General features: G+C 41.0%; 1 protein-coding gene across 2 annotated transcripts in view; it reads left to right on the forward strand.

Moving 5' to 3' along the window:
• Nucleotides 1-807: 807 nt before the first annotated feature.
• The window catches only part of UGCG (UDP-glucose ceramide glucosyltransferase), a 32,864-nt gene continuing 9,902 nt past the window's right edge, over nt 808-23,769 (forward strand). The window contains exons 1-3 of one of the 2 annotated variants that reach the window (XM_059657649.1): nt 808-1,321; nt 17,120-17,261; nt 22,976-23,078. In XM_059657649.1, the coding sequence (XP_059513632.1) occupies nt 1,224-1,321; nt 17,120-17,261; nt 22,976-23,078 (343 nt within the window). In that variant the 5' untranslated portion in view covers nt 808-1,223. The remainder of the gene's footprint in view (nt 1,322-17,119; nt 17,262-22,975; nt 23,079-23,769) is intronic. The other variant, XM_059657648.1, reaches the window with a different exon arrangement.

Consider the following 23,769-nt stretch of genomic DNA (forward strand, 5'->3'; position numbering starts at 1 on the left):
AACACGTAATCAATTTAAAATTTACTAAGGAGGTGGTCTCAGACCTCCAGTGTATGGTTGACACCCATCACACATCTCAGCTCGGTACTAGCCACATTTCCAGCGCTCATTAGCCACCTATGGCTACCCGAACAGTAACTCTTAGGGAATTCAATAATGACGGACTCTTTACATTGTGTTTGAGAGTTTCTTTTCTATTACACACAGCCTCTAAGATGCTTAGAGATCTGCGAGGCACAAGCAGATTACTTTACTCAGGTCCGTTATGATCCAAGGCTCCACAGCATTAAAGGCCGTGTAGGGGGCAGGCGACGGGAAACCCCTGCGCCCAGGAACGTGGCCTGGAGGAGGGCCTCCGCCGCTCGGAGGGATGCCCGCGGCCAGGCTGCGGACGCAGCGTTGGGAACTGGATTTCGAGACAGCCGGCGGCTGCCTGGAGCCCAGTGTATTTCTCTGGAACACCAGAGCGGGGCAGAGGGAAAGCGGCCTCCAAGTGGGACACAGAGTCACGCTCCGCCGCCGCCGAGGGAGGGTGGCCAAGGGCTGCAACGCCGGCCGCCCGGTGCGCCTCGGCCCGACGCGGGAAGGTAGGCGGCGGCGGAGACAGAAGCCAGGGGAAAGCCCGGCCAGCATCCCGCAGGAGAAGCCGCCCGGGGGTTGCTCGCCTCGGTGACGCAGCCGGCGCGAAGGCGGCAGGATGGGCGGGGAGGGGCGTTGCGCACCGCCCCTCGGAGGGGCGGGCGCCGCGGTTGCGGAGGGCGGGGGCCGGGCGGGGCGGGGATCGCCGGGGAGTCGGGGCGCCAGCCGCTGGTTTCGATTAGAGCACGGAGCCGCGGCGGCAGAGCAGAGCGGGGCAGGAGCAGCGCGGCGCGGAGCCAGGCGGCGGGACGGCGACGGGGGCACCGGCGCGCAGGGCCCGGCTGGCGGCCGCGAGGGCATAGGGGAGGCGAGCCGGAGCGCGGAGCCACGGCCACGCTGACCACCCAGCCCGGCCACAGCAGCGCCCGCCGTCGCGAGCGCGCCCAGGGCAGCGCGCGGGCGAGTGCGCGCGGGCGGGGGCGCGTAGGCCCTGCCCGCCCCTTCCGTCCCCACCCCACTCCGCCCCTTCCTCTCCCCACCTTCCTCTCCCCTCCTGCGCCCCCGCCGCGGGCGCCTACCCTGTCCTCCTCCTGCGGGAGCGCTGTCCGCGGCGACGGCCGGAGCAGGCCGGGCCGGGCCGGGGGATGGCGCTGCTGGACCTGGCCCTGGAGGGAATGGCCTTATTCGGGTTCTCCCTCTTCTTGGTGCTGTGGCTGATGCATTTCATGTCCATCATCTACACGTGAGTGAGGGGCAGCTGGAGGAGCCCGTGGCGGGTGCGGGGCCTCAGGGACAGGCGAGGGTGGGAGGGATTGGGCTTGGGTGGGGGTACAGAGAGCTAATTCTCAGTGTTTCCCCCATTCTCTCTCCCTTTGGACGAGCAGGGTGTAGGGGGGGGTCCTTGGGAGGGAAAAGTGGCGAGGGAGGGGGTTGCTGGGCTGCAGGCGACTGCACAGCCAGGGGAAAGGAAGCTATGCTCTTCTTACGTGTGGCGGAAGGTTGCTTGCTTGGTTTGACTGTTGGGGATTCGTGTGCTTTTTCATCTGGGCCAAGATGTATGGTGTCTTCTCCGCGCCCCCCCTCCCCCGCCCCTTGACCTGGGACACATTTCTATTGTGGTGATCGTTTCTATCTTCTGGGAGGTGCACACAGCCACCTGGAAACCTCCCTGTGGATTTTCTTCCTAGACGAGCTCTGTGCCCTCAGATAGGTGTCAAGTGCCTGTCCACTCCGAGGTGGCCTTATACCCTTGAATCATGTCAGCTTATACATTTCAGTGTGGTTTTCTTTCCTTTTATTCTAATTTCTTATTTATTGTCTTGCTCAGATGTGCGCCACCTAAACACACACACACACACACACACACACACACACACACACACACAAACTTTTCATTATTAACAACATGTACTTCTTGAGGCCTAGATGCTATTCACTGAGGTCACAGGCATGATCAGGGCAGAATTCCTGTCCTCATAGAGCTTACATTCCAGAAGGGACATAACAAAATCTGAATAAGGTTATTTCCAATCCAAGTCTATGAATAAAATAAACAGGGTTATGGGGTATGTAGCTAGTTTTTATATTTCAATTATTTACATGTTTTCAAACCGAAATCAACCTTCACAAAGAAATGAAAGACTCGCATAGGCCATATTCTGCATATGGATTCACTGGGTTTTTTTAGCTGGGAAAAAAAAAAAAAAGATTGTACATGGTTATCTTTACCACCAACTAGAATAGGGTATATAAAACGATGGGAAGGACATTAAGAAATTAATTTTTGTTTCTTTTTCTTCACTTTTTACTAGAGAAAAAGTATTTTTTTTTCTTTTGGAAATACTGCATTTCATTAATATAGTGTGGCATTTCCTGGTATTGGAGAAAGATGCTTCATTGTACAACACACATTGATATTTCTTTGAAGATGAAAGAAAACATGCCATTTGGATGTTGTTGATCTTCATGTATGGAGTTTGTTAGTTGTAGTCACTAAACACATTCTGGAGTTCATTTTATATATATGTTTTTTAAGAACAATTTTTTCTTTTTCCAGTCATAAAAATAAAAAACGCTTTCTATATAAGGAATTTGTTTTTTAAAATATATTTTTATTTATTTTAGAGAGGAAGGAAGAGGGAAAGAGAGATAGGAACATCAGTGATGGGAGAGAATCATTGATTGGCTGCCTCCTGCACGCCCCCTACTGGGATTGAGCCTGCAACCTGGGCATGTGCCCTTGATCGGAATCGAACCTGGGACCCTTCAGTCTGCAGGCGGATGCCCTATGCACTGAGCCAAACCAGCTAGGGCTAATATAAGGAATTTAGACACAACAGAGAGGAATAAAGAAAAAAGTTAAACACAATCAAAATTACATTACTTTGTTAATCTTTTGTGACTACCCTTCCAATTATGTTTCTGTTGGGGACAGGGAGAAAGAGAATGGAGGGAGGGAAGGAGAGAGAAAGGGACTTTATTATGATTATTATTCTGTAACCTGCTTTTAAAATTAAACTGTTTAACCCGACCGTCATGGCTCAGTGATTGAGCATGCACCTATGAACCAGGAGGTCGAGATTCAATTCCCAGTCAGGGCACATGCCCAGGTGGCCGGCTCCATCCTGGCCATGCTGGAGGCAGCCAATTAATGATTCTCTCTCATCATTGATGTTTCCATCTCTCCCTCTCCCTCTCTGAAATCAATAAAAAATATGTACAAAATCATCATAATAATAAAATTCAACTATTGAATAAATGCTTTGGGGTAGGCTCTTTTGTACAAGGCACTGTTCTAGGTGCTGGAAATAAGATTGAAGGACAAGACATCCAGCTTTTCACATGGAGCTTCCACGTAAAAATGTCATGAATATTTTTTGCATATTAATAAATGTATGAGCTCTGCATCATTTTGAATAGATGCATGGCATTTTCATTATGATGGCTAATATGTATTTGTTGTTATTGATGGGCATTTACATTGTTTCATTCATCAAGATTACAAACAACATTGATGCATTCAGATGCATACGTGTTTGAGAGATGACCTCCTTAGTTTACATTTCTGAAAGATGTACTATTGGGCTGTTGGTGGTGCACATTTGACACATATTGGATACATGTTGCTCTATAGCAGCCATACATCTTGCTCTACAGCAGCAATTTTCAACCAGGGTGCTGCAAGAATGTTTAAAACATGCAATACCTGACTATTTCGTCAGGGGCACTGACCTCTGTTCGCTTAGATTGTCAAGTGAAAAAAATGACTACAGCCAACATAACAATAGCCATCCAGTGTGAATGAATCAAAATTATACCTTTTCTTTTGGGTCTGATTGGCAATATATATATTATATATATATTTGGTATGCCACAGAATTTTAGTAATAGGTTTATGTGTGTGAGATGAAACAGGTTGGCAATTACTGCTGTACAGGAAAGTTGTATCTATTCATAGACCTGGTAACACTGACTGATGGTCCCCATTTTCCCTTACTAAATACCAGGCTTTTTACTGTTTTCAGTGTGTGTTTTTTTCCCCATTGCTTTAATTATTAATTCCATGGAACACTTTCCATATATTTATGTTAGTTACATGTAGTTGTAAATTACATGCTGAGAATCCTTTGCCTGTGCTACAGTCTATTCCTGAGTTGACTTTTTTGATATGAATATTGTTTCTTTCTGTTACTGTTTTTTCCCAGGGTTTTTTGGTGGTGTATTTTTTGGTGGGTTTTTTTTTTCTTTCAGTTCTGTATACATATTTAACATGGAGAAAAGTGTGTGTGTCTGTGTGTGTTACATAGTCAAGTCTTCTAATGTTTTCTGACTCTGGTGTAATTTTTATATCTTCCCCCCCCCCCCCATTATTATAGTATTAGTGTCCCTAATGGATTCGTGCACATTGAAAGGAAATTAATTAGAAGAAATATTTTAATATCGCCATTCGCCCTTTCTCTATAATAGAAGTGTCAACCAAATTCACGATCGACAATGGCAGATGGAAACACATGTGTGTGATTGGTGCCAGTGAGAGTTTTATATAGAGAGATAAACTTGCTTAATTAGACCTGTTTTCTGATTTAGCTAAACTTTTTCCAGCCCAGTGAAGCACTCCAACTTCTCTTTCAGGTAATTGTCAGCAACACAGCAGTAAATATCAACATGAAGCAGATTATTATTGTAGATCATTCAGGGAGAACAAAGGGTAAAATATTTACCTGCAGCAGTGTTTGACTATATTCTGCGCAGTGAGAAAACCTGAAGTCATTTTCAAGTTCCACCATTTCTTCTTTTCAGTCAGGTCAAGTTTCTAAACTTTCTAAATCTCTGTTTTCTGGCTAATGAAAAGAAAATAGGGTTCTACCAAGTCTCCTATCTACCTACTCCAGGACTTCTGTGAGGATCAAATGAGATGAGGCACGGGAAAACGCTTCACAGACATTTGGTTAAAGTGTGAAATGTTTGCACCTGACTATAAAGCAAGTCCTGTTCCTAGTCGCTAGGGAAAGGAAGCCAGGTGTCGCTATGTGACGTCATTACCCAGCACCCACAGCGTTTCCGGGCTGGGCTGGGCTGGGCTGGGGGCCGCATTTTGCACCATGGGGTCTTGGCAGCATCGGCTACAATTTGGTGCACTGTCGCTCCAGGGTGGTGGCGGGGGCCTGTGTCCCCCTTGGGGGAAGCCAAGTGTTGGTTTGTGGCCACCAGGTCCTTGGTGCTGTTTCCTTTTAAATGGCCAGTGCGCATCATGGCAGCTCCTGCATTGAGCATCTGCCCCCTGGTGGTCAGTGTGTGTCATAGCTACCAGGCTGACAGTTGGAGGGACACAGGCTTTTATATATAGAGATAAATATATTTATTTAGTATTTGAGTTTTCTCAGGTTTTTTTTTTTTTATATTCCACCCTTTAATGTACTCAATATTTTATTTTGTTAAGAGATCTAGAGCCGTAATTTTAGGTTCACCTAAATATTTAGCCAGTTTTCCCACGATCATTTATTGAATGATTATTTGATTATTCTACAGTTTCGAAATATCGTATTTATTATAGACTAAATTCTTCTGTATACTTGGGTATGTTTCAATTTTCCCAATGCTGTTTCATTGATCTGTTCTTGCTCCAGTATCCACTGTTTTAATTAATGAAGGCAAGCTCCATCTTACACTTTTGCAAACTTTTTTGGCTTTTTACACATTTTTACTTAAAAATGAACTTTAGAACCTTTCTATTTACACTAAGTAATCTTGTTTTTTATTTGGGATTGTTAAATTTACAGCTCAGTTTGGAGAAATTGATTTCTTTCAGCATAGCACCATGATATATATCCCCTTCCCTCTGTTTTATGGACACATAACGATTCAGTCACATTTCTTTAATTGAAGTTAGCACTACTGATGTAGCCTGATATCCCCAGTAACCATCTGGAGTGTTTAGGCTTGAGACAGCTCCAGAATTGTTTTAAGTTATATTCTTAATGATAACCAGTAAAGTTTTCTTAAAATACTTCTAGCTTTTGAGAATAGTGCAAACATTTACCTTGGTTGAGCTACTGTAGAGAGTCTTTGTATTTATTTCCTAATACCCCATAAAGTTACTTATACTTATTGACAGTAACAAGATCCCCCAAAATTATGTGAAAATAGAATAAAGAAAATCCAATTCATTTTTAACAGATTATAATGACTAGCTAATTGAAGGAATCTTGTGCATATCTTTCTGAAATGGACAACCGAACATAAAGCAAATAATCAAGAGCTTAACTTATGTAGAAATTAAATCTTAACCTTTTTATTTTTGATAAGTTTCTTCTGTCCCACCTTCCAAATTATTTGTTTGATTTTATTCCTTTCTTACTGAAGTAAAGATACTTCTCAGTTTAATGTGAGTTATGTTTCAGCCGAGAACTAAGGTTTTTTCCCCCTCTCCTTCTCTCTAGTGTATTTAGTAAAATTGCAAATTTGATATATCAATATTTTGACAAGCAAAGTTAAAGAACAATGGCAGTTTTGCTTACAATATGGTGCTAAACATTCTGCATTTTATTTTAGAATATTTTCTACACCTGTGTTCTATGTCCTCTCAAATTCTTTTGAAATAACTTAAAGTATAAATAAATTGAAATAAGCATTTATCTATACTCTCCTAGAAAACCTTGTGTTTGCACCTGGAGGAAATTGAGCCTATTTTTTAAAAATTTATATGGCTCCTTATCTGGTTTTCAGATCAAGATGCTTCATCTGTAGATTCCTGATTGTTAAAAAGTGTTTAATGCAAATATTGTAGTAAAGTTGCTGAGAAAAATCAAAATAACCGGTTGGTTATTTTTAAAGATTAAATGCAGTGTGTTATGGTATCTAGTTAATTTAGATTTGATGTTCTATTGTCGTGTATCTTCTTAAATGAGATAAAGAGCAAAGTATTGATCTGTATTGAAAAATGAGGCTGAATGTGACTAATACAATGAACAGTTCTTAGTCAATGAAATTATTTGTTCAGATTTCACTTTAGAGTTTCTATAAGCCTGCAGTTACAATAATGAGGTCACTTAGAAGCTAGGAAATGATTTTTAATATTTTGAAACTATATCTACTCACTGATGTTTTTACCTACTGCTTTGCTCCTTCCCAGTGTTAATATTAAACTGATGCTTAGTCATTTCATAACATTTTAGAAATCCCCCTTTGTGGGATTTCTGGCTAGAATGTTTAAGATAATAATATTCAGATTAGAGCCTTTGAAATTCAAGGCTCTTATTCCCAAGATTTCTCATTTCCTAGCAATAACAATGGTTATAGCCTCAGAGGGCAGAGTTGGTTAAGTGACCTTTATGAGTTACTCCCCTTATTGAGAGCTAATGTGGTTTGATAGCTTGGGGGGAGCGGGGAGCTGTGGTGAAATAATATAAAAGCTTGGAAACAGTGGTTTTCTTCCTTTTTTAGCTCTTCAGGGGGCATATTGCTGGATGACGAGAGGATCTCAGTAAGACCCCCTGCCTTTTTTCTCCTCCATCTCCCCACTTTTCCTCCCCTCTCTCTTCCCCATCCCTCTCCTTCCTCAGATGATCATTTCCCCCCTCTGTACTTCCTGTCCTAATGTTTAGTGTTAGGCGCTCTCTTTTCTATTAGTTGACTGGAGGTGCCAGGCCTGTGTGGAAATACATCTTAGACCCGTAAATATTAACTACCCTCTAGTAAACCAGAGGTCCTTTTCCTGGAGATTTTTTTCAAATTAATTCTGCCTTTGCTAACGTTTCTAGTATTGCAGCTTTTATACTATACTACCCGCTGCATACCCTCTTAAATACATACATATTTTTAAATTGATTTCAGAGAGGGAGGGAGAGATGAAACGTCAATGAGAGAGAGAATCATCAATCGGCTGCTTCCTGCACGCTCCCCCCCACCCCCAGCCCCAGTGGGGATAGAACCCCAAACCCAGCATATGCCCTGACTGGGAATCAAACCATGACCTTCTGGTTCATAGGTCAGTGCTCAGCCACTGAGCCACACCGGTCGGGCTGACATTATTTATTTGACAATCTAAGGGGAGAGGTCAGTGCCCTTGACTAAATAGTCAAGTATTGCTCATTTTAAAAATTCCTGGTAAATCATTGCTACCAGGACCACTTTTTGGCGAATGAATGAGGAAATTGACCTCCTTTGACTTGAGCCTGGGAAGATACCAATTGGACTAGATTGTGACTGCTTTCAATAAGCAAAATGAAAGTTGTAATTCAGTGTTACTATTCAATAATGGTACTGTGGGTTCATCATCCCTCCCTTTTCCTATGTTGGTTCAGTACACATTATCTCTACCCTAGATTATTTAAAACTATCTCTGCTTACCGGTGTGTCTTCCTACAGCCTTGTTTCCTTTTTACTTTATTTTTCTTATTTAGCCTTATCCTACCGGAGCACTAATCTGAGAGCATGTGCATAAAATCTTACCATGGTTCCCCATTGCCTTTAGGTTACAGTTCAGTCCTAATAAGACATGTGTAGTTCTTCAGGATCCGAGCCACCCCCTTGTGCCTGCGTCTCCAGCAACATTGAATGACTGGCATTCCCCTAACCATGCAATGTATTTTCTCTAGAATTCTTTTTCCTTCCTTTCCTTTCCTTTCTATGCCCCACACCCCGGTCCCCTTTCTTTTTGTTTAATTCCTACTCATTCAAGCAATTTTAGACTTTACTTCCTTACAAGGTTATGTCCTTCCATAGCACCGTGATTTTTACCCATCTAAATGGTAAATGTGTTCAGTTGTCTCTTTTCCCAACTGGGTTGTAAGTGTTTGAGGGTAAGGATAGTGTCTTACTTACTGTTGTATGTCCGATGTCAACCAGGCACTCATTATTACTTATTGAATAAGTGATCTTTGAATTTTTTCTAGTAGAAATGGTGGATATTTTGCTCATTCATAAGTTCGCTGTCATTTGGCCACTGTGATTTGAGGTGGATGGTCAGAATTTGGGATGCTTTCAATGGCCATGAACTTTAATGAACTTTATTGGACCAAAGGGAATCTTTATCTATTTCTAGTTAATTGCCAGGTAAATAGAAACAGGGCTCTAGCAATAACTTGTTTACCTAAAAACCTGAATCCTCCCCTCCATCCTGCCCCCCCCCCCCCAGCTTTTCCAAAGGGAATGGCTATCTTGCTATCACTAATCTTTACACTTAGATCTGTCCTTTGGGGAATGTGGAGCCCAGTGCTATCCTGAGTTGGTTGACATGCAGATCATAGTGAGTGTCCCCCACTTTTCCTCCACCCACAGAAATTTGCTTTAGACACAAAAACAGTTTAATTTAGACATTACTTTCGGCTTTAAAAGAGTAGCTTTGGGGAATTGTGTAGGAGAGGATCGGACCAGTCCCATTAGTTTCCTCTTGATTTGAAAAGAGGGGATTTTGAGTTTATGGTATGTTTGAGGGTCTTCTGTGTTTGGGGGCACGGCCTGCTGGGACCGCATCTTCTGCCGAGTGCCTTTCTTATTTAGTTGCTATTAGCAAAACATCATGCTCTATTTTCCTTACACTAGGGCTACCTATTGTCACCAAAGGGTTAGTGAGTTGGGGGTGGGTTATTGGGGAGGGGGAGCAAAATTATTAAAGAACTCCTACCTATTTGTTTTCCATGGTGAGGAATCTTCTGTATTCTGCAGTATGTATGCCTGTCATCTGGTAGAAATAGTTTGTGTTTTCCGGTAAACTTAAGTCACTATCGGTTATTTTGTGTTCTCTGGGGAATCTTGTGTTGCTGGCGAAGCCCTCCGGCCGCAGTAGCATTTTGGAAAAGAAAAGGGCTGCGTGGAAGTAACATCAGTCGTGACACATCACCGATGACAAACACACAGCCACAGCCTTCCAGGGCGCAGTCACGAGTAACAGCAACAGAAGCCCTTCGCCGTTGGAAGTGGTTGGCGCGGCCTGTGTGAAGCCGGGGACCTGCTGATAGAGCAGTCAACCTAATTTCACATGAAATATTAACAAGCTTGGTTGCATGCAGCGGAGATAAATTCCCAGAGTCAGATAAATTGTTTCAAGTGAATCACGCGGCAGAACTGTAATAACAGCACAATCCGGGGCTGTTAAGCAAGGTGGACCTTGCCCTCAGGGAATCCATATTCTTAGAAGCCTGGAGCGAGTCTTGTGCCTCCTGTGGGAGGTGGAACGCGGTGTGAAGGCTGCCGCAGAGGCTTGGAGGGGGAGAGCACAGCGCACCCTCTCTCTGCAGGGCTTCCCTTCCTACCAGGCTTCCCTCCCGCTCAAAACCCAGTTAGAACACAAAACTGTAAAACAGAGCACTGAACAATGGTTCAGACTGTTGTGTGAGTGAGTGGGGAGGTGCGTGAAAAGATCAGAAGCATAAAGCAAGAAGCTAAAATGATGAAAAAGACAGTAACTGTTTTAGAGACCGAGATGTTAGAAGATAAACATCAGCTAGGATGAGTAAGACCATCCCGTCAGTTCGAAAGTTGCAGGGAGGCGATTAGGATTCATCAAGCTAAAGCATTTAAATCCCACAGAACCAACCCCGGTACTTCTTTGAAGTGTTCCCTGAATAGATAACCTTCTAGGGCACCAGCCAAAGCAGTACCCCGAAGGCTCTCTCTTTTGTCTGTGATTCATCCCTGATGATCTTTTGGACTTAAGTTACTTGTCAGAAACACCCTGACTGGAACAGTACCTGCACAGTTGGCCCTGCTGCTGGCAGGGGGGACACAGCCCGGCAGCCATGTGCGGTGAGCACCCCCTCCCCCTCCCCCTCCCCCTCCCTCCCGGAGGTGAGGTGCCTCAATTACATGAATAGGATTTTTTTCATTTGACAGTGATTCCAGCTCCTGATTTAAAATGCAATTTAGAAATAATTCCTCTGGAAAATGACACATACTGACATTTTACTGTGCTTCCTATCTCCCGAGAATTGCTCACTTACATTTCAGGATCATTTCATTCTTTAAAAAGGAAACAGATCAAAACAGTTGACTAGCCATATAGGTCAGAGATCCATTCCTTTTATACCCGATGTGTTCCTGAAAACGTCACAAAATCAAATTTCTGAAAGTCAAAATGGACGTACATGTGAGGCAGATTCTGTTTCAAGAGGGCTAAGATGATTATTAAAATTCCAAAGTATGTTTTGCTGGTTCTGATGCCTGGCACCTGCTGCCACGGATTAAGAGCCTTTGCCAGGTCGTGGGGTGGGGCGTTCCCTTGTAATCTTTGCTCTGGGGCCTGTGCGAGGTAGGAGTGGTGATTTCATGGCAGGATACACTCTCTCTGGAAGCCTTCAGAGCATCTCCCTACTAGAAGGTGGCATTGTTTGGATTACAGAGTAACTAGTAATTACAGTACTTTGTACATTGTACCTGTACCTGTACCTTATACATTGTACCTGTGGAAATGATCTTACCTTTGCCTCTCAGCTCTGGGAGTGACAGCCTCTCCCTCCAGCAGAGCCACGTGAATGGGGATTGTTGTGGCTGCAGAACCCAATATTTCTAGTCAGAGTCTGAAGAACAGGAATTAAGAGGAGCCAGGACTATGCAGAACCACTGTCCAACTGAGAATACATCTCATAGTTTAAAAGGAGAGCTCAGCTAAAAGGAATTTACGAGTAGCAGGTCGTTTTCACTGGATAATAAGTTATGATATTTAATGTTTCTCACTCTCATCCTTGCATTGTTTTTACATTTTGGATGATGTCTGTAGAACTTTAAATTGGTTCCTAAATATTAGGTGTAATTTGAACTTTGAATATAATTTTATCCTAACTATTGCATGTAATTTGATCTCTGTGTTAACTGTGTTCTGTGTCATGTTTTGACTGTTATTTGTGTTTACCTTGATTTAGGGCTTTTGACAAATCCCCCTTCCCTTTTTAATCTTTCTTAGTACACAAGACTCGGCTTTATTGTTTTTTGAAAAATCAATATTATGGCCTAACATTTTAATTTATATGAACCTTTAAATATATAAATTTCTAGTTCTTCTATTTTGGTATATACGTCTCATCGATGGTCAACATCTCTAAATCTCTTATCAGAACTTCGGTAATTCAGAGAAGTTACATTAGGTGGAAAATGTCCTTAAAATTAGCCAAGTTTTTAAAAATTACCAATAATAGCTGTCCTTGAATGTTTACCTTGTGGCTGAATCTCATTTCTCAGAACTGCTTTATGAGGTAGGGAGTGTTACCCACCTTTTTAAAAAACAGCAACACCAGCAAAGACTTGTGGTGAAGAAGTAACGTGCCCGAGGACAGCACAGCTGTGACGCTGGCACGGAAATCCAGACAGTCTGCCTCCGGGCGGGGCGCTTACGCCAGTGTGGAATATACAGCCTGTGGTGTGGTACCCTAAGAATAGCCCGGAAGTGATCCATAGGGGCATGCGTATAGGAATTTCTACAGTTGTTCTGAATCTTAAGTTTCTGATTATTGGCAACATTTAGATCACTGTGGAGAGAGCCCCTACTCATTCTCTTCTCTGCTCTTCCACGTTCTCACACCTCTGGTCCTGTTTCTTCACGGGCTTCTGATTTTCCATCCATCCCATGACTGCTAATCTTTCTCAGTCCTCTCCAATCCTTCAGGAGTCGAGTCTTCCTGGGTCACTGAGAGGTCACTGCTGCCTGAGTCTCCACCCGAGAGATTCTGATTTAATTGGTCTGGGCATCGGAATTTTTTGTTTTCTAGACTCTCCTAGTGATTTCCTTGGTGCAGTCAAGGTTGAGAGCAACAGCCCGAGGCTGTTTATTCACGGTGTGGTGGCCTCCGCCCTGTGGCTTCATTTAATTCTCCACCTGGCCCAGAACACACAATTCATCACTTCATTGTCCTGCCCCACCTCAGGTCACCTGCCCTCTGATCTTGAACCCACCTCACAATTCATAGCTTCTTGACGTTCACAGTCTCGCAGAGGGTGATCGCACAGCCTGGATTAGTACCACTGCACATTCATGGGCTCGGATCTCCGCGAAGCCCACAGAGTTGCCTGGCAGTACTTCCTGTCTATACTTAGCTCTGTCACCCCTGGCTGGGAGAACCTCTTCTACACCTACCCTCGTGCTGGTCGGATTACCGTCACTCCTACTTCACACTGTGGATCCTAATGTGTCATTCATTATTCTGTATTCTCTCTCTTTACCCTTTGGCTAGCTCTTTCCCCTTACCCTATATACTCAAGTATTAAAAGTTAAAAATAATGAAAAATTGAACTGGAAACCCCTTTTCCATCTAGTTAGTCTTTGGCCCTTGTATTTGCTGTCAGGTTTCAAGAGAAACTAGTGTTTATTCACTGTTATCACATCTCACCTCCCATTCATGTTCTTCTTAACATGTATTTACCTACCTACTCCTGCGCAGAGTGCTCTGAGGTCACCATGCATACAGTCCAGTAGACATTTTGGTTCATTTTTTTTTAATCCTCATCAAGGATATGTTTATTGCTTCGAGAGCGAGTGAAGGAGGAAAGAGAGAAACATCGATGTGAAAAACATCAGTCGGTTGCCTCCCATATGCTCCTGGACTGGGGATCGAACCTGCCACCTAGATACGCCCTGACCTGGAATTGAACCTGGAACCTTTTGGTATACGGGACAATGCTCCAACTAACTGAGCCACCCAGCCAGGGCGACATTTCAGTACTTGTCTTGACATTCGATATTGTTCTTTCTTGAACCCTTCCAAATTCCCACTTCTCTGGTCACTCGCTCACTCTTAGTCTCCTTCATGCATTACTGTTCTATGATATTAGTGATACTGATTTGTGGCCACCTGCTAAGGGCATGTTGTACTTGGGAGAGCTTATGTGTATTTACCAAAAGTAGATGGTTCCAGTATTTTTATCTCTAGAATAACCATACCTTCTGAGCGCTAAATATCTATTTATTTAGTTACTCTTCATTTACTCTACATTGTTTTTAAAATTGAGAACATACAACGTATCATTGTTTTGCTGGACCTGGAGAATATAAGGGTAGAAATGGGCATCCATGAACAGTCCTGTGCAATGTGTGGGTGCAGTAAGCTCAAGTTCACACTGTTCAGGTCTTGCAGAACCGTGACCTGAGATACTTAAATAAAAACTGGCTTGAAAAGCAGTCAGCCTCGTCTGGCCCTAAGCAGAGCCACTCATCAAACTGGCCCATTTGGAGAACGGTACCACCCAGGCCACTTTCGAGCTACCAGGCAAATGGTACTGTCATCAGTTCTCTTCACCACACACCTGAGGGCTTCATTGTTGTTGGCGAGTCAGAATGAGTCTTTGAGAAAATTCTGCATGCTTGATAGGAGAAGCTCTTCAAGGGTCAGGAGGCATGTCTGTATTAGCACGTAAAGTAAAATGTCTTAGTGAAGAAGGGGAAGGGAGGAGCAATAGGATCAGCACTGGGCTATTGAGCACTGTTGAAATTATCCTCGTTTTTCATCTAAAACCTTGCTGAGTGCAGTGTGTCGGTGGGCGAGGTTTCTCTGTAGCTGGTCATCGCCGCGAGTGCATGTTTTGATACAGCTGAATAGCAGCTAGTGATCATCAGTGGGACCAAGAGATAAAAATTCTCACTCTTCCATGATTTCAGTGTCTTCGTAGCTCATTCTCTCTGGACTGCACTCTGGCTAATTTCTTCAAGTCTAGATTCCCTATTCTCCAGTTCTCCTTTAAATAGGCAGTCTTCTGTCTTTCCTGCTGAGTTTCCGACGTCAGTGATCCTAATTTTTACTTCTAGACACCGTTTGGTCTCTTTCATATAGTCATCGTCACAGGTGATGGTCTCTCATTGTTTAGTTCAAGCAACACAGGAAGCTTGCATCCTGGGTTCCAGAGCCACGTGGTTAGGTGTTCCAGAGAGACGTTTCCCTTCTGTTCCTCTTCGCTCAAGACTGAGTCCGAAAGAGACCGCTTCCCCATCTTTCCTCTGTGGGCCAAGGTTTTTCTACTTTGCCTTTCACAGATTTCCTGTGAATCTGGTCTCAGGTTGTCACCATCCCTAGGTCATCAGGGACCAACAGGTAGCCCGGGGCATGTAGCGTGTGCAGCACTCACTGACTTAGAGTTTTCTTCTTTCTGTCTGGGAGGCTAGCCTTGTTTTCCTAACAGTGCAGTCATGTATTTAAAGACATGCTTTCAGTGCGCTTGTATTTAAAAAGAGGGAGAACAGTATAAAGTTATATGAGGCTTTATATATATGTACATGCCTTGGCTTGCATATATATTAAGAAAACCTCTAGAAAGATCAGCAAGACACTACTAGTGCTGGGGAGGTAGTGATAGGAATAGGTAGATGGGAAACAGGGAGACTTACATGAACTTCTTAATATTTTTTGTGATTTGAACCATGTGGTGGCTATCTTACCAGTTCAATTAAGTATTACTAAAACTCCCCCCCCCCCCCAGCAATCTAGATGTTCTGTACTGGGTGGGTTTCTCTCTAGACGTTCAGTCTACTATTTTGTTAGAAATGGAATAGTGGTCATTTTTGTGGCTATATACATCTTAGCTCATGGTTGAACCTCTATCCAGCCCTCTTGATCAATTCTGTAGATCAGTGTTTTCCAACCTATTGGTGGCAAAGGATCAGTCCTTTAAGAACTTTCCTATCTGTTATGCATTGATAACTTTGATAAACTACAATAAAAATAAGTTATTGATCACGTGTTTGGATGGCCTGGCCATGTCAAACTGCTGTAAAAATTTCTAAATGATTTCTCTCTATTTCTTCTCATCCCAGACCAATAAAAAGCACCTCGTACAGTGGACCACACTGGGCAGCACTGCTGTAGGCCGTGCTCCAATGTTTTTAGCATTTGCTGGTGTGGCTATGAAATCTATACACCGTCTTTTAAATGTCTTTCATGTGTAAATTTTTTTCATTGTAGGTAACCTGTTTTATTTCTGTAAGGATGTTGGTATGGCCTTACCTGAAACATTAGGTGTTTACTATGGTAACTCTCTGCCTTAATTAGCTGGGAGCAAGCCTGTGGCCAACTGCTCTAGAAGGTGGCACTGGTGTACTTCAGGAGTCATTCATGGATTAATGGTGTATTTCATCCAACCTAAGAGGCGTTGATGCTGCTGGTGTTTTCTTGGTCTTCTACAGGTCTCATAGGTTGGTTTTCATGCTACAGCCTTAGGACTCCCATCTATCTGGCTGCCAGCGATTGTAAGATCCCATTGATTTCAGAGCGACTGAAATGTGAAAGAATGTGTGACTTACGATAGCTTGCAGATGGCTCCATGAATGTTCTAGCCTCTGTGGAGAGTTTGGAGACTTGCTTTTGAGAAGGAGGGAGGCAGCCTTTGGTGACTTCCCTTAGAACTTCGCCACTCTGCCGAATGGCATCTCATTTCTTTATTGTGATAGCCTGACAGTAACTGGGGCACATTCTCTCTTTTCTGATGGCATGGCTTCCCTCATTAGGAGCCCTGTGCTGCAATACCCCTGGGATGGGCCAGCCCTGAGAACCTCGACCAACTTATCTGGGAATTGATGACACTGGCATGTTTTCCAGTGTCATTAGTAGACATTTTTCTCATCACAGAGATTTTTTTTTCTTACTTTCAACTTCCCCCTGACCCAACCCTACCATTTGCGGCTTGTGAATATTGGGAGTTCTGCTACTTATCTCGATTCCCACACACACACTGTTTTGATAGTTTTTTGGCCAGTTTGATGGCAGTGCGGGAGGAAGGGCAGTTAATGTGTGGACTAACACTGTTACTCATTTTCTCACCGTGTATTTATTGAATGTCTGCTGTATGCCCAGCATAGTTCTAGGCACTGCTAGTACAGCAATCGGCAGCGGTCTTAAGTTCCGGCCTTCGTTGGAGTATTGCTTCTGCTTAGTTCTGGTTTTCCTTAATCTGGAAGCTTCCCTGGTTCTACTTGCCTTCATTTTCAGATATCCCTTTAGAAAAATGTCCGTTAAAAATTATTTAACTTAGAATTTAGTAATTCTTGATAACTTGGTGTATGTTATATATAGATTTGGCGCTAATATATTCTCCAGAAATAATGTATACATTGTTTGCTTTGTAGCCGATTGCACCTCAACAAGAAGGCAACTGACAAACAGCCATATAGCAAGCTCCCAGGCGTGTCTCTTCTGAAACCACTGAAAGGAGTGGATCCCAATCTCATCAACAACTTGGAAACTTTTTTTGAATTGGATTATCCCAAAGTAAGTATAGTGTTGTCCTCATTAGAAATGGGGCCATCTTCTCTCTCTCTCTCTCTCTCTCTCTCTCTCTCTCTCTCTCTCTCTCATCGTAAATACATAAAGAGACATTTTGACACTGTATAAGGTAAAGGTATGAAGAATTCATGATGATGTCAACCTCAGATTTTATGCTGTAGTAACAGTAGTCACAGGACAGAAATGGCTCACCACCTGAAGTTTGGTGTCCCTCCATCACCATACATTTGAGCCTCTTCATCCTCTCCCCCACTCTCTTCCCCTCTGGTAACCACCATACTTTTGACTGCATCTATAAGTTTTGTCTGTTCATTTGTTGCTTTGAGTGAAATCCTATGGTTCTTGTCCTTTTCCATCCGACTTACTTCACTTAACATAATACTCTCAAGACCCATCCATGTTACAAATGTTACAAATATCTTATCTTTTTTTATGGCTGAGTTGTACTTGATCTTCTTTCAAACTGAAAATGCAAAAATTGGCCTTTTATAATTCAGAAAGAATTACATAAATACAATTAATTTGTAAAATAAGTTCTACAATAGGAAAAATGGAAGTTTTTCAAGACCTCCATTATATAAGTAAGTGCAAAGGAGAATTTATTTTTATAATGAAAGAATATTTTCATTGGTTACAAATAAATCTCAGAGCATAGCTAAGAAGAATCGTATAAATTTATTCTTGTGAAACAGTCTCACATTTCAATTTTTAACCATCAGCCTACCCTTCCCCCTTTTCTCACTAAACCACTTTTAAAACCTAATTATAGAATTTCTATATTGTAGCTCATGTGAGATGATAGTCATGGAATTTAAATGGTTGCGGAAGTTAGTGTGGATTTTAATTGTAGAAAGAGTTTTTAAAAATAACTCCAGGAACAGATGTAGCCATTAATTATGAACATTTGGGATGAATCAATAATTGACTTCTTAATCCTGATTTTTTTTTTTAAATTACAATTCGGGATTATCTCAAGAGCTGTAGTTTTCACTTAGTTCTTTTTCCACTTAAATCATGTCACCAGGCATTTAAATTGGTTGAGGAGAAAGCTATTTTGATACTTTGATCACGGTTTTATTTTCTGATTACAAAAGTATTGTTAGCTGTGTAAATAGAAAATTTAGAAAGCAGAGGGAAAGCACAAAATACCTGCCAACTAAAGGAAAATTTTGATCTCGTGGCATTTTATTTGCTTTTTAAAAAAACAAACACAATGACAATGTTTCACAGAGACTGAAGTTAAACCACTGAAACATCACCCAGACCTGAGTGTGAATAGATGAGCCCTTTCTATTGACAAGGAGGCGGGTAGTCATGAAATGAACATTCATGTGACAGCCAGGCCCAATGCACTGTAATAATTTCATCTTGTCATGTGTGAACATTATTTTAAAAAGTATGGAAACATTTTTATTCTGGACATAACTCCTTCCCCTGGTATTTGATGTGCAACATTATAGGCCATTTGGGAGAAAAATAAAACATATGTTGAAATTCTGAAATTTTATTTAATTTTGGACATGTGCAAGATTTACTACTGGAACTTGTTCTGAATTTTTAGGTTTAAATTTCGGTGACATTACTATACTAATTGCCTTGAAAGATTTCTGTGATTATATGTATTCCTTGATTAAAAATTATTCCTTGGTGCCCTGACCAGTTTGGCTCAGTGGATAGAGCGTTGGCCTGTGGACTGAAGGGTCCCAGGTTCGATTCTGGTCAAGGGCATGTACCTTGGTTGCGGGCACATTTCCAGTGGGGTGTGTGCAGGGGGCAGCTGATTGATGTTTCTCTCTCATTGATGTCTCTGGCTCTCTGTCCTTCTCCCTTCCTCTCTGTAAAAAATCAATAAGATATATTTTTTAAAAAAATTATTTCTTGGAAAATATATAAGAGTGGAAAAGTGATACAGTTCATTTTTCATAAAATTGAGTACACATTTGGCATCAGCATAGAAGGCATTGGGGAGAGAGTCAGCCAGTAGCAGGAAAACTCAGTAATCTGCATCTAACATGACTGATGGCTTTACTTCAGTGAGTTCTGGCCATATGAAGAATTTGTAATTAATGATCAGAGTTATTAACAGAATGAGGCTATGGCATTTATGACTTTTTCTTTTCTGCAAATACAGAATTGATTTAAAACATTACAAGTCCAGTGCATGTTTGAATTCTTTATTGCCAGTGGTGTAGCTATCCCTGAGAGGAAGTGTTTTTTAGCCAGTCTTCCAACAAAGAATTGAAGATTGAAAATAGGATCACTTATCAAAAGATGAAGCACAATATATGTAATAAAACTACTAAGTCAGAAAGATTAGGGGTCTTTTAAACGAATTTCAAAAACTGTATAAATTACCTACTTCTTAAAAACAGGTAAGTATTTAGTATTGTCAAAACTTTGAATTCAGAGTGGTTCTCTTGCAAAACATTTCCTGACTGGCATTTCTTTTACTTAAAGCTCCCCTAAGGGGTGAGTTCTGGGAGGGGGTGGTCAGTGGGGAAAAAAACAACAACAATAAAGCAGTCATCTGTAATACTTTTAACAATAAAGATAAATTTAAAAAAACTAAAAAATAAATAAAATATTTTTTAAAAAGGCTGCCCTAGGATGAGCGCCTTAGCTTAATAAATACATTCATCTCCTACTCGGCACCAGAGAATGTTCTGGGCATTTGGGGTCTAAGTATATTCTTTCCCCAAATGATCTTCTGTAATCCAGATGTCATCATAAGATTTTTCTGTAAACACGACATTTAGTTATTTATAAAAAATTCAAGATATTCCTATCCATTATGCAATATAATTGATTAATATATATTAAAACATTTTTATGTTTAAGAGGATATTTTATGTTGTTTACTATATTTAAAACTTTGCATTCCTAATGTTGATAGGGCTAAATCAATGAGGAACTTTTTTCTAATATTATTTATAGATCTAATATTATTTAATTAAGGTTACTTTTTAATCATAAAGCAGAAAAATTGCCTTCATGATTATTGCAGTTTCAGATATTCATTTCTTAAATATCAAAGGGATGAGTCACAATTTGTGGGTTTTTTGTACCTCTCGTTCTTTAGTTCTTTAGTCGTCTCACTGTTTGAAAAAAAGGGGGGAATTAGTCAGTTTAGATATTTGTATAGCAGCCTTAGTAGAGATTTGATGGAGGCTAACCTCATTTAAAGTATTCTGGGGTTTATTTCTAGATCTCATGTCTTCATGCTGTATCCATTTATAGTGGAATTTACTTATATCACTTCCAGATTTGTGAAGTACATGTTTTCTTGAGATATTCATAAAATATGTTTTTAATAAACACTGTATTTTGTGTTTGCTAAGAAAGTCTGTAACCAATAAATGTTTGATCAAACTGTGAAGACAGAGGTGTGATTATCATAGCTGAAAACTGGAGGCTCCTGGTTAAATCTGATACTTTAGATAGCACTTGGAATGCTGCCTCCAAATGGATATGATTTTTCAACATCAGAAACAATTAAGCAAAAGTTGTGTTTTATAATAAAAGTCCGAACATTTTCTTGATAATATGAATTGAGTTTTATTTGCACCAAGGCTAATTAAAAGGTAAACCTTGAATTTGAACAAAGGTAAACTATACGTACTCCCTTACTTACATTAATAACATATAATTCTCAAAGATGGTTGCTGTAACCTAGCATAGCTTTTTTTTTTTCTTCCCATTGAGTACATTTCTAGTATATTTTACAAAGTTTTCTGCTGGGGAAAAAGGCTAAAGTTAGCTTTTTAATTCTATTTTATGGAATCGCATTGCTTATAAATATTTCCTTTCACTATATTCACTCATACCTGCCAAAAAGCATAAAAGATAAAAACGTTAAGGAAACTATGCTATGTTTGCAAAAACAAGGAACTCTTTAGAGCAAGCCTGGCTGAGCAGCCCACTGTAGTAGGAAAGGTAATTGTCACCATTACCCTTTAGAAAGTCACTTAACCTTTCTAATCTTCATTGTTAAGGTCAATACCTTTTGGCAGCTCAGCCAAACATTGTTCTGAAAGTCAAGTTAGGATGATGGCTGACACTTTCTAGAACTCAGAGTCAACCCTTTGGGAAATCTTAGGGGTGTGGCAAGAGTGGGGCCTTTCCCTTCTCAGAGTTTAATCTGATCTCTGGAAGCTAGGTAGCTGTATAGTCGTTTTCACTGCCACTTGAGTGGCAATTTGGTCAGTGTTAGAGGTAGATATAGGGTAGAATGTGTGAAAAAACATTTACTTAACTTGAAAAATAAATCTTACCTATTACTTTCTTCATAGACTTTAGTGCTTTCTCTTTTGTGCTCAAACCACTAATTTCTATACTGCCAATTTTTGCTGAGATAGTATATATTGAGCAAATAGTAATTATTGTGCTCAAGGGCACTGTAAACATTTTATTTTCACTTTTTACTTGTGTTTGCTTATCAATGGAAGTAAATAAAATAGTCCTTCCCTTTATACGAGTTAGCACTTAAAAAGTTGTGTCCTTAGCTCTTTATTTTTTACAAAACATAGCTTTGTTATTTTTTCATGGAAATCATTAACCTCCCTTTTTTTTTGCTTCAAAATGTCCAACCTATTTCAGAAAGAGGATTAGTAGAAAATTTGTCATTGAGTCAGCATGAATTTATCACCACTTTTGAAAAAATATCCCACAAAATACTAAAGTAGCATCTTTGTATGTGGAAGCAAACTTTTTTTTTTAATTTAATAGTTTATTAAATGGTAACTTAGAGCTCAAGATTTTATAAACATGTCACCCCAGAGATTCTGATTCAAAAATCTAAGAATAGGGCCTGGTATTCCCTTTTAAAAATACACGTACCAGGGCAACTTTGACACAGTCAAGTGCTAAGAAATTACTTCCTTACTTTACTATCAAAGAGTAAACATAGCACTGAGAGAAAAAAAAATTCCGAGTATGTTCATAGGTGAAAGGCTAAGCATTCACCCTGGCTGGTGCGGCTTGGTTAACTGAAATTCATCCCATGCACCAGGAGGTCACTGGTTTGATTCCGGGTCAGGGCACATGCCCAAGTTACCACCTGGATCCAGTGAGGGTCGTGCCGGAGGTAGCCCATCAATGGTTCTCTCTTATCGATGTTTCTCTCTCTCTCTCTCTCTCTCTCTCTCTCTCTCTCTCTCTCTCTCTCTCTCTCTCAAAACAATAACATTTTTTTAGAAAGGCTAAGCATTTTTTTCAAGATGATACATTTTGAATCAAATTCTATTTTATTTTTAAAATATTATTATATATTAAGTTCAGAGACAAAGTTCTAGAGAATGGAGGCTGTGTTTATTTGGTTTGCTTTCCACGTTGCTTTTTACACTGCTGGGCACTGTGAACATGTAGTAAATCTTCGTGATGGAGGGCACGGAGACGCTTGAGATCTGATCTGATGACTAGGCTGTGCCTATCTGGGAATGGCAAGATTTCAGCTGTGGGCACCGCCAGTCTCTCCGTTCTCCCTCTGCTTGCACACAGGCCCTGTTCTGGGGAAGCTGCTCTGGTCCACAGCCAGCACTTAGTATCATAAGTGCTTGCATCCATTATGAATACTCTTTTAACTTTTAACTTGTGTGTACAATTGCTTGACTTTCTTAATGCTTTTTTATCAATCAGTAAATACTACTAAGTGCTTCTTTTTGTAAAGAGATTAATTTACATAAAATGTGTTCTTTGGCTAGTATGAAGTACTCCTCTGTGTACAAGATCATGACGATCCAGCCATTGATGTATGTAAGAAGCTTCTTGGAAAATATCCAAATGTCGATGCCAGATTGTTTATAGGTAAGCTACGAATTCTCCAAAAACCATTTTGCTATAATAGTATTAGATGGCAGTAATCTTGGCTTTAGACTATTGATTAAGATGTCAGCCACCCATCGAAGTTATTGGCATGCTTGCTTTATGCATATTTATTGGAGCGGCAAAAGGTGTTTATATTCTTATGAGAAAGCTTCAGTTATAAAAACAACGGGTTTTTTTTCATATCTGGGATTAACAAAGTAACAAAAAATAATCCCAAATTATGTTTAACTCATCAATCAGATATAAGAATCTGCTAATTTGCTTCTTTAATATTTTCACTTTGTGGCCTTTTTGTATCTCCTTCATTGTAATTGGGAGTTAGCATAGAATTCACTTTTATTTTATTGCAAAAGGAATATTTTTCCAAAAGCTTGTATGAAGGCTTATTCTAAAGACTTTTGTAGAGGTTTATTTTCCAATATGTATTGATTCATGCTTACTATTTTTTAAGAAACGTATTTTGTTGATATTTTATAGAGAGGAAGGGAGAGGGATAGAGAGTTAGAAACATCGATGAGAGAGAAACATCGATCAGTTGCCTCCTGCACACCTCCTACTGGGGATGTACCTGCAACCAAGGTACATCCCCTTGGCCAGAATCGAACCTGGGACCCCTTAGTCTGCAGGCCGACGCTCTATCTATCCACTGAGCCAAACCCGTTAGGTCATG

Source organism: Myotis daubentonii, chromosome 11, assembly GCF_963259705.1.
Source record: "Myotis daubentonii chromosome 11, mMyoDau2.1, whole genome shotgun sequence".
NCBI lineage: Eukaryota > Metazoa > Chordata > Mammalia > Chiroptera > Vespertilionidae > Myotis > Myotis daubentonii.